At 35.9% G+C, this 18748-nt stretch overlaps 1 protein-coding gene across 7 annotated transcripts in view; it reads right to left on the bottom strand.

The window, feature by feature from the left end:
- LOC116478801 (zinc finger protein 680) overlaps positions 1–18748 on the bottom strand; it is a 71013-nt gene that overhangs the window by 20550 nt on the left and 31715 nt on the right. For 3 of the 7 annotated variants that reach the window (XM_032757729.2, XM_032757737.2, XM_058444526.1), the window contains one exon: positions 5263–8770. In XM_032757729.2, coding sequence (XP_032613620.1) covers positions 7431–8770 — 1340 coding nt within the window. In that variant the 3' untranslated portion in view covers positions 5263–7430. Of the gene's footprint in view, positions 1–5262; positions 8771–10933; positions 12799–18748 lie in introns of those variants that run through there. The other 4 variants (XR_009214983.1, XR_009214981.1, XM_058444530.1 and 1 more) reach the window with 3 other exon arrangements.

Genomic DNA, 18748 nt, shown 5'->3' with positions numbered 1-18748 from the left:
CTCACTCTGTCACCCAGGCTGGAGTGCAGTGGCGTGATCTCAGCTCACTGCAACCTCCACCTCCTGGGTTCAAGCTATTCTCCTGCCTCAGCCTCCTGAGTAGCTGGGACTACAGGTGCCTGCCACCACACCCAGCTAATTTTTTTATTTTTAGTAGAGACGGGATTTCACCATGTTGGCCAGGACGGTCTTGATCTCCTGACCTCATGATCCACCCTCCTAGGCCTCCCAAAGTGCTGTGATTACAGGCGTGAGCCACCACAACTGGCCAATCAAAATTTTTATGTAATAATAAGAGCTAGTAAAAGGTTTTGCTTTTTCAAATTTTAAGTCATCATTTTAGCAAAACAAATAACTTATGGTAATTTAAAATTTTATTTCAGAATATCAAGTGTTTTAAACCTCCAACATCTTCAACAAACTTCACAAAATCAAATTTCAGTTTCAAAGTTGTCTTTTCTAATGTCTAGCTCTTGAGTGCTGCAAGGGGCTCCTCGGGCATCCAAAACAGAGGTTAACAAAATTATTTAACAAGTTTAGGTACATAAAATTGCCAAATTAATATCTAATCTTCCTCAGGTTATATTTTAGTAAATATCATTAACATATGTTCCAAAATCATATAAAATATCTCAGATTCTAATGTCTAAATGTGCACCATCAATCACAATTATGTTATTATAAGCCACAAAAATAACCAAATTTCTTTGTCAATTGTGCTTCTAACTGTAACCACGCTAATTGTTATCTTACTTTAATTTTCTTCAAAAAATGGTTTACAATTAGCTGTAAAACTTTAACAAATGCTCTCCAATGCAGGTTTCTCATAACAAAACTCATAAATAGCTCATAATAAAAAAATTATATAATAATAAAATTCATAATAGAAACTCATAAATATCAATAAAATAAAACTCATAACTCATAAATAAAACTTAATAAAAACTCATAATATTTATAAATATCAAGCAAAACAAAAGTTAACAAAATAAGCTAAACTAATAAAAAACAAAAGCAATGTTTTTAACTTTTGCTTAAACCATTGGTAATCTTGGCTGGGCGTGGTGGCTCATGCCTACAATCCCAGCATTTTGGGAGGCCATGGCAGATGAATCACTTGAGGTCAGGAATTCAAGACCAGCCTGACCAACATGGAGAAACCCAGTTTCTACTAAAAATACAAAATTAGCCGGGCGTGGTGGTGCGTGCTTGTAATCCCAGCTACTTGGGAGGTTGAGGCAGGAGAATCGCTTGAACCCAGGAGGCAGAGGTTGCAGTGAGCCAAGATCACACCATTGCACTCCAGCCTGGGCAACAAGAGCAAAACTGTGTCTCACACACACACACACACACACACACACACAAATTGCTAATCTTTATTTTGCTTTTCAAAGTAGGAATTTCTTAAAACCTTTTAACAAGGAAGGTATACTCCTGTAAATAAAATTTTAAATGCATTTGTTTCTCTCAGCCTAGTTCCTCTAAAATCTAAAAACTAGTTAAATTATTCTTGACTTACAACAATATAGTTGTTTGCATCAGTGCAACACACAAACACACACACATAAATGTGCGCCTCTTCCAAAAACCCTTAAACTAGCACCCCCCCAAAAAAATCCTAGCTACTGTTCCCTACACAATGCCCCTTTCAAGCAAAAAGTAGCCCAAAAAAATCCAATGCCTAATCTGTACAAAAATAGTTAGGGTTTCCACTCCTGAGTGGAGACTGAAAGAAGTTTGCTTGCCTTAGGTAAATAGCAACAGAAAGGTCCCTGAAAAGTCCCCAGCCCATAAGTCATTGCCTCAACCCCACATAATGTAAAATGCAGCCTGGAAAAAAAAATTCAAGCTGCAGGCACCAATAAAAAAACTGGCACAAAGTATTGTGCCTAAAAACATGCCCATAGCTGCACAAATAGAAAAACCTCCAGCCCATTTAAATAAAAACTTGCACAAACCTCTAGCTCACTCAAATAAAAAACAAGGCCTGGTATAAAATGCCTTTATCCTTTATATAATCAGAGGGCTCCACAAAAAGTTTCTTCTCCTTTTGTGGGCATAAACACAGTGGGCTCCAGTACGCCTTCACCTTTATTTAAACTATACAGCGGCTCCTATAAATCCTTCAGATCCTAAATGGTCCCGGGCCAAAGTCCCAGGCCAAGCTTTCACTTCAGCTTCTAATAGGTCCTGGGCCAAGCTAAGCAGCATCTATATATCATCATTTCAGCTTCTAATTGGTCATGGGCCAAGATCTCAGCCCAAGCTTTCTAATTAGTCCCAGGCCAAGCTAAGTCACAAGATCTCCAAAACAGCCCACAAACTAAGCACATTTCTTTTTATTCCTAGTCCATAATAACCCTGAACCCCAGCCTCATAGGGGGAAATCCTATTCAGAAACCCCTCTCTGATAGCAAAAAGCTTTCTTCTTTTGCTTATTAAACTTTCACTCCAACCTCACTTTTGTGTTCGTACTTTTTAATTTTCATAAAAATAAAACAAAAAACTCTTATCTCAAACAAAAGAAAACCTGTTAAATCTTGTTGCATTGCTAAAACTATACAGAACTACTCTAGGAATATACCAGGAAAGGCAGGATAATTCACAGTCCCTTTAAAGGAAGCAAATTGCTCCTGTAGGACCTGGGAGACAGCCCAAATATTCTGAGTGCCCAAACTGTAAAAGTGGAAAATGGGGCTTTATAAGCTCCCAAATTTATAAAACAATAACTATTAGACCTAAGAAATTAAATAGACAGAAACATAATAATAGTGGGGGACTTCAATACTCCACTGACAGTACTAGACAGGTCATCAAGATAGGAAGTCAATAAAGAAAAAATGGATTTAAACTACACCCTGGAACAAATGGGCTTAACAGCTATTTACAGAACATTCTAGCCAAAAACCACAAACTATGCATTTTATTAATCAGGACACGAAACTTTCTCCAAGACAGAGCATATGATAGGCCACAAAACAAGTCTCAATAAATTTAAGAAAACTGAAATGATATCAAGTACTTTCTCTGACCACAGTGGAATAAAACTGAAAGTTAACAACAAAAACCTTTAAAACCATTCAAATACATGGAAATTAAATAAACTGCTTCTGAATGATCATTGGGTCAACAATAAAATCAAGACAAAAAAATATTTTAAAATTTTAATGGAATGATATAGTGACAAAACCTATCAAAACCTCTGAGATACAGCAAAGGCTGTGCTAAGAGGAAAGTCCATAGCTTTAAATGTCCACATCGAAAAGTCTGAAAGAGCACAATATACTACCTAAGGTCACACCTCAAGGAACTAGAGAAACAAGAACAAACCAAACCCAAACCCAGCAGAAGAAAGGAAACAACCAAGATTGGTGCAGAACTAAGTAAGATTAAAAAGAAAAAAAAGATAAATGAAACATAAACCTGGTTTTTTAAAGGATAAATAAAATTGATGGACCATTAGCAAGATTAACTAAGAAAAAAAGGGAGAATATCCAATTAAGCTTAATTAGAAACAAAACAGGAAATATTACAACTGACATCACAGAAATACAAAAGATCATTCAAGGCTACTATGAACACCTTTACACACATAAACACAAAAATCTAGAGGAGATGAATTAATTCCTGCAAATGTACAACCCTCCTGGCTTAAATTGGGAAAAATCAGAAACCCTGAACAGACCAATAACAAGCAGTGAGATTAAAATCGTAATTTTAAAAATTAACAACAAAAGAAGTCCAAGACCAGACAGATTCACAGCAAAATTCTACTCGACATTAAAAGGAAAATTGGTACCAATCCTACTGACACTATTCCACAAGACAGAGCAAGAGGGAACCCTCCATAATTCATTGTATGAAGCCAGCATCACCCTAATACCAAAACCAGAAAAGGACATAGCCAAAAAAGACTACAGACTGATATCCCTAATGAACACAGAAGCTAAAATCCTTTAAAAAAATACTAGCTAACTGAATCCAACAACATATCAAAAAGGTAATCCACTATGATCAAGTGGGTTTTGTATCAGGGATGCAGGGATGATTTAACATACACAAGTCAATAAATGTGATACACCAATAAACAGAATTATAAACAATGATCATCTCAATAAACACAGAAAAAGCATTTCACACAATCCAGCATTCCTTTATAATTAAAACCCTCAGCAAAATCTGCATACAAAGGACATACGTCAATGTAATAAAAGCCATCTATGTCAAACACACAGCCTACATAACACTGAACAAGGAAAAGCTGAAAGCATTCTCTCTGAAAACAGGAACAAGACCAGGATGTGTACTTTCACTATTTTAATTTAACATAGCACTGGAAGTCCTAGCCAGAGCAATCAAATAGGAGAAAGAAATAAAGGGCATCCAAAGAGGAATTTAAGCTGTCACTATTTGTTGATGATATGATTGTATACCTAAAGAACCATAAAGACTCCTCCAAAAATCTCCCAGAACTGACAAGTGAATTCAGCAAAGTTTCTAGATACAAAATTTATGTACACAAATCAGTCACTCTGCTATATACCAACAGTGACTGGGTTGAGAATTAAATCAAGAATGCAATTTTTTTTACAATAGCTGGAAAAAAAATACTTAAAAATATACCTAAACAATGACATGAAAGACCTCTACAAGGAAAACCACAAAACACTGCTAAGAGAAATCACAGACGACACAAACGAATGGAAACACATCCCATACTCATGGATTGGTAGAATCACTATTGTGAAAATGACTACATTGCCAAAAGCAATCTAGAAATTCAATGTAGTTCCCATCAAAATACCAACATCATTCTTCACAGAATGAGAAAAGACAATCCTAAAGTTTACATAACTTTATACTATAAAGCCATAGTCACAAAAACAGCATGGTACTGATATAAAAATAGGCATATAGACCAATGGAACAGAATAGAGAACCCAGGAATAAAACCAAATACAGCCAACAGATTTTTGACAAAGCAAACAAAAACATAAAGTGGGGAAAGGAAACCCTATTCAACAAATAATGGAAGGATGTTTAGCAAGCCACATGTAGAAGAATAAAACTGGAAACTCATCTCATAACTTATACAAAAATAAACTCAAGATAGATATAAGACATAAATCTAAGACCTAAAACAGTAAAAATTCTAGAAGATAACATTGGAAAAACGTTTCTAGACATTTGCTTAGGCAAAGACTTCATGAATAAGAACCCCAAAGCAAATGCAACAAAAACAAATATAAACAGATGGGGCTTAATTAAACTAAAAAGCTTCTGCAGAGCAAAAATAATCAGCAGAGTTAACAGACAACCCACAGAGTGAGATAAAATCTTCGCAATCTATACATCTGTCAAAGGACTAAGATCCAGAATCTATAAAAAAACTCATACAATCCAGCAAGAAATAAAAACAATCTCATTTAAAAGTAGGCTAAGGATATGAATAGACAATTCTCAAAAGAAGATACACGAATGGCCAAGAAACATATGGAAACATGCTCAACATCTCTAATTATCAGAGTAATGCAAATTAAAATCACAATATGATACCACCTCACTCCTGCAAGAATGGCCATAATTAAAAAATAAAAAATATATAAGAGGTGTTGGTGGGGATGTGGTGCAAAGGGAACAATTTTACACTTCTGGTGTGAATGTAAATTAGCACCATTCTGAAAAATAGTGTGGAGATTTTTTTAAAGAACTAAAAGATAATCTATCGTTTGATCTAGCAATCCCACTATTGGGTATCTATCCAGAGGAAAAAAAGGCATATGAAAAAAGATACTTGCACACACGTTTATAGTCTATGTGCCTATTTGTATACCAGCACCATGCTGTTTCGATGACTAAAGCTTTATAGTATAGTTTAAAGTCAGGTAATGTGATGCCTCCAGATTTGTTCTTTTGGCTTACTCTTGCTTTTGTTATGTGGAATCTAAAAGAAAATTTTATTATTTTTGATCACATCAATTAACCTGGAAGACAGCATATTAGTTGAAATAAGCCAGGCACAGAAAGATTAACATCTCATGACCAAATAACATATTGTTACTCTCTTTTACCTCCCTCCTTGAGTAAAGTGAAAAAGGTTAAAGTTAATGGCATAATAACGCTTCATTGAATGCACAATAGTCTTAACATGTTAAAGAAATGTTTAATTACAAAATTAAGCTTATACATAATCTAAAAATTTTCAAATGTACTGCATTTATAGCATAAAAGTACAATTAGTAAAATGATTCACTAGTAATTTAATTACATTTAATTTAAAGTAAAATTAAAAATGCTTTTCTCTATGATGCAGAATATTACTCTGAACACCTACCTCATGCATCACTCAGTATGAAAAGTAAACTAACAAGGGCCTCTCCACTTAGATTTTCATCATAAACCTTACATTTTAATGCCCATACTCTTCCACAGAAAAAACCATAAATAATGCCCATCTAATAAAAAAGAATCTCTCCTATATCTGACACAGCAAAAATTTATCACACGCTTTCACACGTGAATACAATAGGAATGAAGATAAAGTAATTTGAGAGTTGAATTTCATCATTATTTACTTTTCAAATAAGCTATAATTTTTTCAAGAAAAAAAGTATACTTTCAATGCAATTATAACTCTCCAAAGAATCTTCTGCTCCTTTTAAAGTTATTTACAAATAATCTAACAACTTATAGATTTTTTTATACTCAACACTCTGTTTTAGTGTAATGTCTAAAGTGTCAGTGCCTTAGTTATTTCTACTGTAAATTCTTTAATATTTACATAGACTCAATTTTGGATTAAATATTTTTCATACCTACTGCATCTGCAAAAACACATTTCAATATAAACTCGTGTTTTCTACGCCGTAGTTTTTGAAAAAAAATGTTTTTCCAAATTCATTACATTTGCAGGATTTTTCTCCAATATAAATTCCCTGATGTTGAACAAAGTTTGAGCAACTGCTTCAGCGTTTTTCTCTAGTACAAAATGCATACAATAAGATTTGTAATACAAGTAAAGGTACTACAACCCTCCTACGCTCCTTATATTTGTTATGTTTGTCTTCAAAATAAACATGCTTCTTCACTTTAAAGTGTTATATTTTCTGAAATTTCTTTTGACAGTAATTGCATTTGTAATGCTTTTAATAAGTATAAACTCTCTGGTGTTGAGTAAGATGTGAAAAGATATCAATGACTTTTTCACATTCTTTATACTTGTACAATCTTTCTCAAGTAAAAATGCTTTCCTGTGCAATAAGATGTGAGTATTGGTTAAGTTTTGTCACATTCTTTACACTTATAAAGTTTTCTCCAGTATAAATTATCTTACCTACAAGCAAGTGTAACAATCATTGGAAGGCTTTGCCAAATTCTTCATATTTTTAGGGTTTCTCAACAGGATGCTGTCTTTAATGTTTAGGAAAGTTTTAGGTGTTGTCAAAATTATTGTCACATCTTTCAGGTTTGTAGAGTTTCTCACCAGTATGAATTTTCTTATGTCTAGTAAGGTGTGAGGACCGGTTAAAAGCTTTGCCACATTCTTCACATTTGTAGGGTTTCTCTCTAGCATGAATTCTCTTATGATTAGCAAGAGTTGCAGGCCAGTTAAAAACATTGCCACATTCATCACATTTGTAGGATTTCTCTCCAGTATGAATCACCTTATGGTTAGTAAGTGTTGAAAATAAAGTAAAGCCTTTGCCACATTCTTCACATTTGTAGGTATTCTCTCTAGTATGAATTCTCTTATGTCGAGTAAGGCTGGAACACCCATTAAAAGCTTTGCCACATTCTTCACATTTGTAGGGTTTCTCTCCAGTATGAATTCTCATATGTTCAGCAAGGTTTGAGGACTGTATAAAAGCTTTGCCGCATTCTTCACATTTGTAGGATTTCTCTCCAGTATGAATTTTCTTATGTCTAGTAAGGTTTGCAAACTGGTTAAAAGCTTTGCCACATTCTTCACATTTGTAAGGTTTCTCTCCAGTATGAATTTTCTTATGTTTAGTAAGGTTTGAAAACTGGTTAAAATCTTTGCCACATTCTTCACATTTGAAGGGTTTCTCTCCAGTATGAATTCTCTTATGGTTAGTAAGGGTTGCAAACCAGTTAAAGGCTTTGTGACATTCATCACATTTGTAAGGTTTGTCTCCAGTATGAATTATCTTATGTTTACTAAGGATTGAGAATAAACTAAAGGCTTTGCCACATTCTTCACATTTGAAGGGTTTCTCTTCAATATGAATTTTCTTATGTTTAATAAGGGTTGAGGATTGGTTAAAGGCTTTGCCACATTCCTCACATTTGTAGGGTTTCTCTCCCATATGAATTCTCTTATGTTTAATAAGCTCTGAGAACCAGTTAAGAACTTTGCCACATTCCTCACATTTGTAGGAATTCTCTCTAGTGTGAATTCTTATATGTTGTGTTAGATGTGAAAGCATGCAAAATGATTTGCCACATTCTTTACATTTGAAAAACTTCTTTCCAGTATTTCTTTTCTTATGACTGTTTGAATTTGAAAATTTACGAAACACTTTCACGTATTTATCACATTGAAATATTTTGCTCTGGGTAGTTGTCAAACATTGGTTAAGTTCATTATAACCTTCTTTGAACACCTTAGACTCATCCACACTTTTACAGCTTATTCTTAATTGTAAATTCTCATGTCCACATTTTCCGTATCCTCTCAGTATTACTTTTTGAAAAGAATCTTTTATGCTGCGCTCTGGCCAAAGGTCTTCAGTGAAATGAGAATATATAACTGAAAGACATAAAAATAACAAATTACGCCACTTCCTAGACTCAGATGAATATATTTTACAAATCAAATTTATAAAATTACACAAACTACATAAGCAAAATACAAAAATAACTAAAAAATCCTAAAGGTAAAAAAAAAAAAGTTATGTACAAATGAAGAAGCTCGACAAATTAGGATACACACAATGATATTTATAACAAACACATATACAAACACAATTTCAAAAGTCACAGACAAGAAGAGAATCTTGTGAGTTGCAGTATAAAAATATGTCATTTACAAGCATAGTCTTTTTAAATAACCAGTGAATTTGTCAAGAAAATTTTGCAGGCAAGAAAAGAAGTGAGTGATATAGTCAAAGTCATGAAAAAAATAGATATCAAATGAGAATAATACCATCAGCAAATCTGTCCTACAAAATGGAAAAAAACAAAAACTTCCAAAATAACCAAATTCTGAAAAAGTATATTGGCACTGCAAATTCCCTACATATAAAAGATGCTGAAAGCAGTTTCTTCCACTGAAAACAACATGACAGAAAACAACACATTTTATATAAAAATAGATAACTTTATGAAAAAGATACGCACATACACAAATAGAATTCCTTAACATTATTATAATGGTGCAGAAAACGTTAACTATTCTTTAAAATTTGAAAGATAAAATCATAGAAAGTATTATAAATGTCTATTAATAAATATACAACATAAAAAGAAATAATTAGCAACATTAATAACAAAGTTCAGGGCAGATGTAATGAAATAGAACTTTTATATGCAAGGGAAGTTAATTTTTCTACCAGATTATAATGTATTATTGTATCCTTCAGAGGTTTTATGTAATCCCCAAGGTACCACAAAGAAAGTATTTTGTATATCTCTATAGATATACAAAAGAAAATAGGAAGGAAGTGAAAGCATTTCAATACAAAAATCAAGTCTTGTTGGATGACAGAAAGAAAATCAGAGACAAAAGTAAAAGAATCAAATAAAACAATAAAATAACATTCTCTTTCAGAAAATTATCCAAATATATATATATGTAAAATATATATATGTAAAATTAACTTTCCAATCAAGAGATATACTTTCATTAAAGGGCTTTATTAAAAGAACTTTAAGGCCGGGCGCGGTGGCTCACACCTATAATCCCAGTACTTTGGGAGGCAGAGGCGGGCAGATCACGAGGTCAGAAGACTGAGACCATCCTGGCTAACACGGTGAAACGCTATCTCTACTAAAAATACAAAAAATTAGCTGGGCATGGTAGTGGGCGCCTGTAGTCCCAGCTACTTGGGAGGATGAGGCAGGAGAATGGCATGAACCCGGGAGGCGGAGCTTGCAGTGAGCTGAGATCACGCCACTGCACTCCAGCCTGGGCGACACAGCGAGACTCCATCTCAAAAAAAAAAAAAAAAAGAATTTTAAAAACCAAGATCCAACATGCCTTTTTACCAGGGTCAGGATAGATCTAATGATAAACAGAGACTGAAAGTGGCAAGACAAAAGTACACATTTCATGCAAATATTAATCAAATGAGAGAAGAAGAGGTCAAAATATTACACAAAATACATCTTAAGTCAAAAACTGTCATGTTTTATGAAATATACTTGAAGTCAAAGAGACAAAGAAGAATTTTTTTTTTTGAGATGGAGTTTCGCTCTTGTTACCTAGGCTGGAGTGCAATGGCAAGATGTCAGCTCACTGCAACCTCTGCCTTCTGCGTTCAAGCGATTCTCCTGCCTCAGCCTCCCTAGTAGCTGGGATTACAGGCGCCTGCCACCATACCCAGCTAATTTTTTGTATTTTTAGTAGAGACGAAGTTTCACTATGTTGACCAGGCTGGTCTCAAACTCCTGACCTCAGGCGATCCACCCACCTCAGCCTCCCTAAGTGCTGGGATTCTAGGAACGAGCCACCACGCCTGGCTCACAAAGAAGAATATTAAACAATAATGGATTCATTTACTGGGAACCAATGACAAATTTGTATATAGCAGTGTGTGTGTATCTCACATTAAGTTTCCAAATATATAAAGCAAATACTGTCAGAATGAAAGAAACACATAGAGAGCAATATAACTATAGTAGAATATTTAAAGGCTTCACTTTCTGTAATAAAGATTTTAAAAAGACAAAATATTGGTAAAGAAACAGAGGACTTGAAGGGAGTATAAAACAATTATAACAGAGGCATAGAGAACACTCAACATCACGATAAACAGCCTTCTCAATACCTCATACGAAATTCTCCTTGATAGACAACCTGGTAAACCAAAAAAGAAGTCTTAACAAATTATTTAAAACTAAATTTTTATGGATTACTTTCTATGACCAAAATGAAATGAGTATAGAACTGTAAGAAGAAACAACTGAAAAAATCACAAATACATAGAAATTAAACAATACTCTTGAACATGCTTGTTGAAATGTTAAAATAATTAATCTTGTGAAGATGTCCATCCTGCTCAATGTAATTTACAGATTTAATGCAATGTTGTTCAAATTTCTCACTGCATTTTTGAAGAAACAGAAACAGCAACCCTCAAAGTATATAAAGTCTTAAGAGATAATAAAGTACCCAAAAATCTGCAATAAAATAAACAATTTTGAAGGCATTACAGTTTCTGATTTTGAAACACATTACAGAGCTACAGAATTGTAACAATTTGGTATGAGTACAAAGGTAAAAATGTACACTAGTAGAACAGAATGTGGCACATATATAAACTTTCACATATATGATCATATAGGTCATCTGCATACCTGTAATTATTTCAGCATTGTTACTGAAAGCCAATAGGTAAAAGCAGTGCAAATTTGTCACCAAATTACTCAGTAGATATAATTTAAAATATAAAATACTTAAATATCACCCAGTATTTAAAAAGCAGAAAATATTCTAACAACTATAAAGCTTGATGACATTGTGTAAAATAAAACGAGCCAATCACAAAAAGACAGAGATTGTATGAGATATATGAAGCAGTTACATACACCCTTAGAGAAAACAGAGTGGTGTTTGAAAAGTACCAGGAAATGGGTAAAATTCATAGTTTTTTAATGGGTATTGATATCTAGCTTTGCAAGATAAAAACATTCTAGGAATATGTTGCATAACAATGTCAATATAATAGGACTAAGATAAACATTTAAAAATATTCTATTGTAAATGTTATGTGTTTTTGACAAGTAAAAATAGACAATACCTAAAAGAGATAGAGTTATGATCATTTGTAAATTATCTTTAAATAGAAAAGTTTTTCTCCCACACAAAAATAATATAGATTCATGAATAAATAGATGTTGAAATTAGGAGAATTTCTATGACTTCTCACCTAGACAAGATTAAATAACCATTCACAACAAACCTATACCAGAAATATACAAGTCATAAAAAGAACAGGGAAAATATTTATACAGGTAAACACAGAGATCGTTATATTGGTAGTAGACATATGGCTGATTCATATTTGACTTTGTTCCACACTGTCTTAAATTTTACAGAGTTAAATACTGGCATACTCTATTATAATATAAACTAAAAAACCAAAACAATTAACTCATGTGAGGTGGCATATCCTAAAATATATAACACAAAAACATAAAATTCCAAAAGAAAATTAAAACATGAAATGTAAAACTTATTGGACACCATCAAGTACATCAATATATTCATTAAAAAAACTCTTCGAAGAAGAATGTAGGGAAAAAAGTAATGTAGAGGTTACTTGTAGACGAAAAAGGCTGAGAACTTCCCAAACTTTGATGTAGTAATAAAATTCCTAACCAATAATACTTGATTCAAGATTAGTGTACTTTAAAAACAGATAAAAATAAAGACTTTTCAAAATAAAAGGTGAGAGTGTTATGATTCATTATGACTAGCACAGTTCTACATGAAGGGCTACATAGTAGCCTGGCAAAGTGGATTACGCCTGTAATCCCACATCTTTAGGGAGGCCAAGGCAGTAAGATAACCTGAGACCAGGAGTTCAAGATCAGCCTGAGCAACATAGTAAGACTCTGCATATAAACAAACAGAAATGCTAAAATGAGTCCATTATTTAAAAAAAAAAAAAAAAATGATGCTGGACAGCATCATAAAACTATATATAAATATAAAGCTATTAAATGTAAATATACACACACACATAGAATTCTTTACTCTCATAATGATGGAGCACAATACCTTTAAAGTTATTCTATATAACATGAGAAACTAAAAATAAATCTGCATAAATCTGTCGATACCCAATAAAAAAATATAGTTTTTAACATCAATAAAAAAAAACTGGAAAATATATTAGTTTTTGTATTAAATTGAAGTTGTTATGAAATTAAAATGTATTGTTTTAACTTTAAGATGTTTTATGTAATCTCCACTTTTCAAGACAATTACATTGTATTTCCAGAAAGTATGTGAAACAAAATTTTAAAATAATCAAAGTATGTCACAACAAACTTAAACAAAAATTGGCAGGGCAAGGTGGCTCACACCTGTAATCCCAGCATTTTGGGAGGCCAAGGTGGGCGGATCACCTGAGGTCGGGAGTTCGAGGCCATCCTGGCCAACATGGCAAAACCCCTTCTCTACTAAAAGTACAAAAATTAACTGAGTGTGGTGGCAGGTGCCTGTAATTCCAGCTACTCAGGAGGATAGGGCAGGAGAATCACTTGAACCCGGGAGACGGAGGTTGCAGTGAGCCGAGATCACGCCATTGCACTCCAGCCTGGGCAACAAGAGCAAGATTCTGTCTCAAAAAAATAAATAAATAAATAAACAAACAAAAAAAAGCACTAAAATGAACAATGAAAACGAAAACATATCTACAAGAAACACATAAAACAATAACAATAAACTGATAATAATAACTTTATTTCTTTAAGCAATCATTTAAAAAATACATTAATTAAACTAATTAATTTAAAAAGGTACTGGGCATAGTGGCTCACGCCTGTAATCCCAGCAGTTTGGGAGGCTGAGGAGGGTGGATCACCCGAGGTCAGAAGTTCGAGACCAGCCTGACTAACATGGAGAATCTCCATCTCTACTAAAAATACAAAATTAGCCGGGCATGGTGGCATATGCCTGTAATCCCAGCTACGGGGGTGGCTGAGGCAGGAGAATCACTTGAATCTGGGAGGCGGAGGTTGTGGTGAGCCGAGATGGCGCCACTGCACTCCAGCCTGAGCAATAACAGCAAAACTCTGTCTCAAAAAAAAAAAAAAGTGATCCCAGGACTTTAAGAAGCCAAGGTGAGCTGATCAGTTGATCCCAAGACTTTGACGACAAATCTGGGGGCATCACGGTGGATGGGAGGCAGGACTAGATTGCAGCTCCAACTCAGGTGAATAAAGCAGTGTATGGAGGCTTGCATCATAAATTTTAGCTTCAGAATAACTGCAGGAATAAATCAGGAAATCTGAAATGACCCACAGATCCTCTGAATGAAGCAGACTGCTCCTACAGGACTCAGGAGACACTCCAAATACTGTGAGTGCCCAAACTGCAGAAGTGGAAAAGGGAGATCCTTCACCTCTGAACATGCACCCCCCCTGGGGAAACTGAAGGTCTAGTTTGTGGGAGAAGATGCCGACCTTACCTGGAGGTGAGTCAATTGAGAGCCAAGTGAAATATGGGGGTGGAAGAAGCAGCAGAAAAGGCCCTAGGAGCTCACTGGGTCCCCAAGCAGGCCATTCCTTCCTGGCATCACAAGGATCTTTTTGGAGGGCAGCCACAGGCACGAGAAAAACATCACAGGGAGAAGAAAACCTCCAGCTGAACTCTGTGACAATTTGAACCAGCTGAGAAGCCTCCAGGCCAGAACTCGGCAAAGGGCGAGAATCCATCAAATCCATCCTGCAGACTCCACAGGGCTGGGGAAGAACTAATGCCCTTTTCTTTCACAGCTAGGAGGTGGGTAGCCTGGGGCAAGTTCTTAGCCCTGCTTGCTAACTGCCTGAAAACAGTCTTGGTGCTGTTAGGTGGGGCACAATAGGAGTGAGACCAGCCCTTTGGATTGTGTAGAAGTTGGGTGAGGCAGGTGACTGCCAGCTTTTCCCGACTTCCCTGACAACCTGCATGACTTGGCAGCGGCAGCCATTATCCTCCTAGGTACATAAATCCATTGACCTGGGAACTTCACCCCCATCCTCAAAAGCAACCAAAGCAGGACCCACCCAAGGATAGTCTGAGTTCAGACACACCTAGCCCTGCCCCTACCCAATGGTCCTTCCCTACCTACCCTCGTATCTGAACACAAAGGGCATATACTCTAAGAAGTTGTAAGGCCCCACCCACTGGGTTCTTCTCTATACTGCCACAGCTGATGCTCTCTGGAAAGCACCACTTCCCAGAAGGAGGCCAATCAGCACAATAAGACAGCATTAAATCACCAGTGCTAAGAACATTAGAAGAGTCCATTTCACCCCCCGCCCAGCCTTTCACATCCACTGAAAGCAGGTGCTGGTATCCACAGCTGAGAAACCCATAAACAGTTCACAACACAGAACTCCAGGCAGACAACCCTTAGTTCCAGCCCAAAGCTTGGTAGATTTGCTGGGTGGCTAGTCCTAGAAGAGAGATAACAATCAATACAGCTCAGCTCTCAGGAAGCCACATCCATAGGAAAAGGGGAGAATACCAAATCAAGGGAACAAAAGAATCTGAAAAACAGCCTTCGGCCCTAGACCTTCCTTCTGACAGAGCCTACCCCACTGAGAAGGAACCAAAAAACCAACTCTGGTAATGACAAAACAAGGCTCTTTAACACCCCCAAATTATCACACTAGCTAACCAGCAATAAATCCAAACCAAGAAGGAATCCCTGTTTTACCTGAAAAAGAATTCAGGAGGTTAGTTATTAGGCTAATAAGAAAGGCATCAGAGAAAGGCGAAGCCCAGTGCAAGGAAATTCAAAGAATAATACACAAAACAAAGGGAGAAATATTTAAGAAAATAGATAACATAAAGAAAGAACAATCAAAACTTCAGGAAACACTGGACACACAGTAAAGTCTCAAGCTTTACTGTAAGTGTAAATGAATGAATAGAAGAAATTCAGAGCTCAAAGACAAGGTCTTCAAATTAACCCAATCCAACAAAGACAAAGAAAAAATAATAAGAAAATATGAACAAAGCCTCCAAGAAGTCTGGGATTATGTTAAATGACCACACCTAAGAATAATTGGCATTTGTGAGAAAGAAGAGAAATCTAAAAGTTTGGAAAACACATTTGGGTTGATAACCGAGAAAAGCTTCCTCAGCCTTACTAGAGACCTAGATATCCAAATACAAGATGCACAAAGAACACCTGAGAAATTTTTCACAAAAAGAGTATCACCTAGGCACATTGTCATCAGGTTATCTAACATTAAGACAAGGAAAAACATCTTAAGAGTTATGAGACAAAAGCACCAGGTAACCTATAAAGTAAAAACGATCAGATTAACAGGAGATTTATCAGCAGAAATCCTACAAGCTAGAAGGGACTGGGGCCCTATCTTCAGCCTCCTCAAACAAAACAATTATCAGCCAAGAATTTTGTATCCAGTGAAACTAAGCATCACATACGAAGGAAAGATGTAGTCTTTTTCAGACAAACAAATTCTGAGATAATTCATCATTACCAAGCCACTACTACAAGAACTGCTAAAAGAGCTCCAAATCTTGAAACAAATTTTGGAAATACACCAAAACAGAACCTCCTTAAAGCATAAATCTCACAGGACCTATAGAACAAAAATACAATTTAAAAAGCAAAAACAAAAAAACAAAAACCAAGGTACACAGGCAACAAATGGCATGATAAATGAAATGGTATCTCACATCTAAATACTAACATTGAATGTAAGTGGCCTAAATCTGCCACTTAAAAGATACAGAATGGATAAGAATTAACCAACCATCTGATGCCTTCAAGAGACTAACTTAACACATAAGAACTCACATAAAATTAAAGGGGTGGAAAAAAACATTTTGTGCAAATGGACACCAAAAGTGAGCAGGAGTAGCTATTCTTTTATCAGACAAAACAAACTTTAAAGCAGCTGCTGTTTAAAAAGACAAAGAGGGACATTATATAATAATAAAAGGCCTTGGCTGGTTCAATCCCAGCACTTTGGGAGGCTGAGGCGGGTGGATCACAAGGTCAGGAGTTCAAGACCAGCCTGGCCAAAATGGAGAAACTCCATCTCTACTAAAAATACAAAAATTAGCCGGGTGTGGTGGCAGGCACCTGTAATCCCAGCTACTCGGGAGGCTGAGGAGGAGAACTGCTTGAACCCAAGGGGCGGAGGTTGCAGTGAGCCGAGATCGTGCCACTGCACTCCAGCCTGGGCAACAGAGCGAGACTCCATCTCAAAAAAAAATAAAAATAAAAAATAAATAAATAAATAACAATAGTAATAATAATAATAAAAGGCCTTGTGCAACAGAAAAACATCACAATCCTAAACATTCATGCACCTTACATTGGAGCTTCCAAATTTATAAAACAATTACTAATAGACCTAAAAAATGTGATAAACACAGTAAGAGTGGGGAACTTCAATAGTCCACTGACAGAACTAGACAGATCAAGACAGAAAATCAACAAAGAAACAACGGACTTAAACTATACCTTGAAACAAATGGACTTAACAGATATATACAGAACATTCCATCCAACAACCGCAGAATACACATTCTACTCAACAGCAGGTGAAACTTTCTCCAAGATAGACCATATGACAGGCCATAAAACAAGCCTCAATAAGTGAAGCAATACTGAAATTATATCAAACACTCTCTCAGACTACAGTGGAATAAAACTAGAAATCAGCCGGGTGCAATGGCTCACGCCTGTAATCCCAGCACTTTGGAAGGCCGAGGCGGGCGGATCACGAGGTCAGGAGATCGAGACCACCCTGGCTAACATGGGGAAACCGCATCTCTACTAAAAAATACAAAAAAATTAGCCGGGAATGGTGGCGAGTGCCTGTAGTCCCAGCTACTCGGGTGGCTGAGGCAGGAGAATGGCGTGAACTCAGGAGGTGGAGCTTGCAGTGAGCCAAGATCGTGCCACTGCACTCCAGCCTGGGCAACACAGTGAGACTCCGTCTCAAAAAAAAACCAAAAAAAAAAAAAACTAGAAAACAACTCCAAAAAAAAACCCTTCAAAACCATTCAAATACATGGAAATTAAATAACCTGCTTCTGAATGATCATTGGGTCAAAAATGAAACCAAGATGAAAATTTAAAAATTCATCTAACTGAATGACAATAATGACCCAATCTATGAAAACCTCTGGGATACAGCAAAGGTAGTGCTAAGAGGAAAGTTCATAGCCCTAAACGCCTACATCAAAAAGACTGAAAGAGCACAAACTGAGACTGTAAGGTCACACTTCAAGAAACTAGAGAAACAAGAACAAACCAAATCCAAATGCAACAGAAGAAAGGAAATGATTAGAGCAAAACTAAATGAAGCTGAAGCAAAAAAATACAAAAGATAAATGAAACAAAAAGCTGTTTTTTTGAAAGCATAAATAGGCCAGGTGTGGTGGCTCAGGCCTGTAATCCCAGTACTTTGGGAGGCCTGGGGGTGGATCGCGAGGTCAGGAGACTGAGACCATCCTGGCTAACATGGTGAAACCCCATCTCTACTAAAAATACAAAAAATTAGCCGGGCATGGTGGTGGGCACCTGTCGTCCCAGCTACTCGGGAGACTGAGGCAGGAGAATGGCCTGAACCTGGGAGGCAGAGCTTGCAGTGAGCCGAGATCATGCCACTGCACTCCAGCCTGGGCAACAGAGCGAGACTCCATCTCAAAAAAAAAGAAAAGAAGAGAGAAAATACAAATAACCTCAATAAGAAACAAAATGGGAGATATTACAACTGATACCACAGAAATATAAAACATCATTTAAGGCTACGATGAATACCTTTACACACATAAACTAGAAAACCTAGAAGAGACGAATAAATTCCT

The sequence above is a fragment of the Hylobates moloch genome, unplaced genomic scaffold (assembly GCF_009828535.3).
Source record: "Hylobates moloch isolate HMO894 unplaced genomic scaffold, HMol_V3 SCAFFOLD_1, whole genome shotgun sequence".
Taxonomy (NCBI): domain Eukaryota; kingdom Metazoa; phylum Chordata; class Mammalia; order Primates; family Hylobatidae; genus Hylobates; species Hylobates moloch.
The sequence above is the reverse complement of the archived record's forward strand: the minus strand, read 5'-3'. Positions and strand labels throughout refer to the sequence as shown.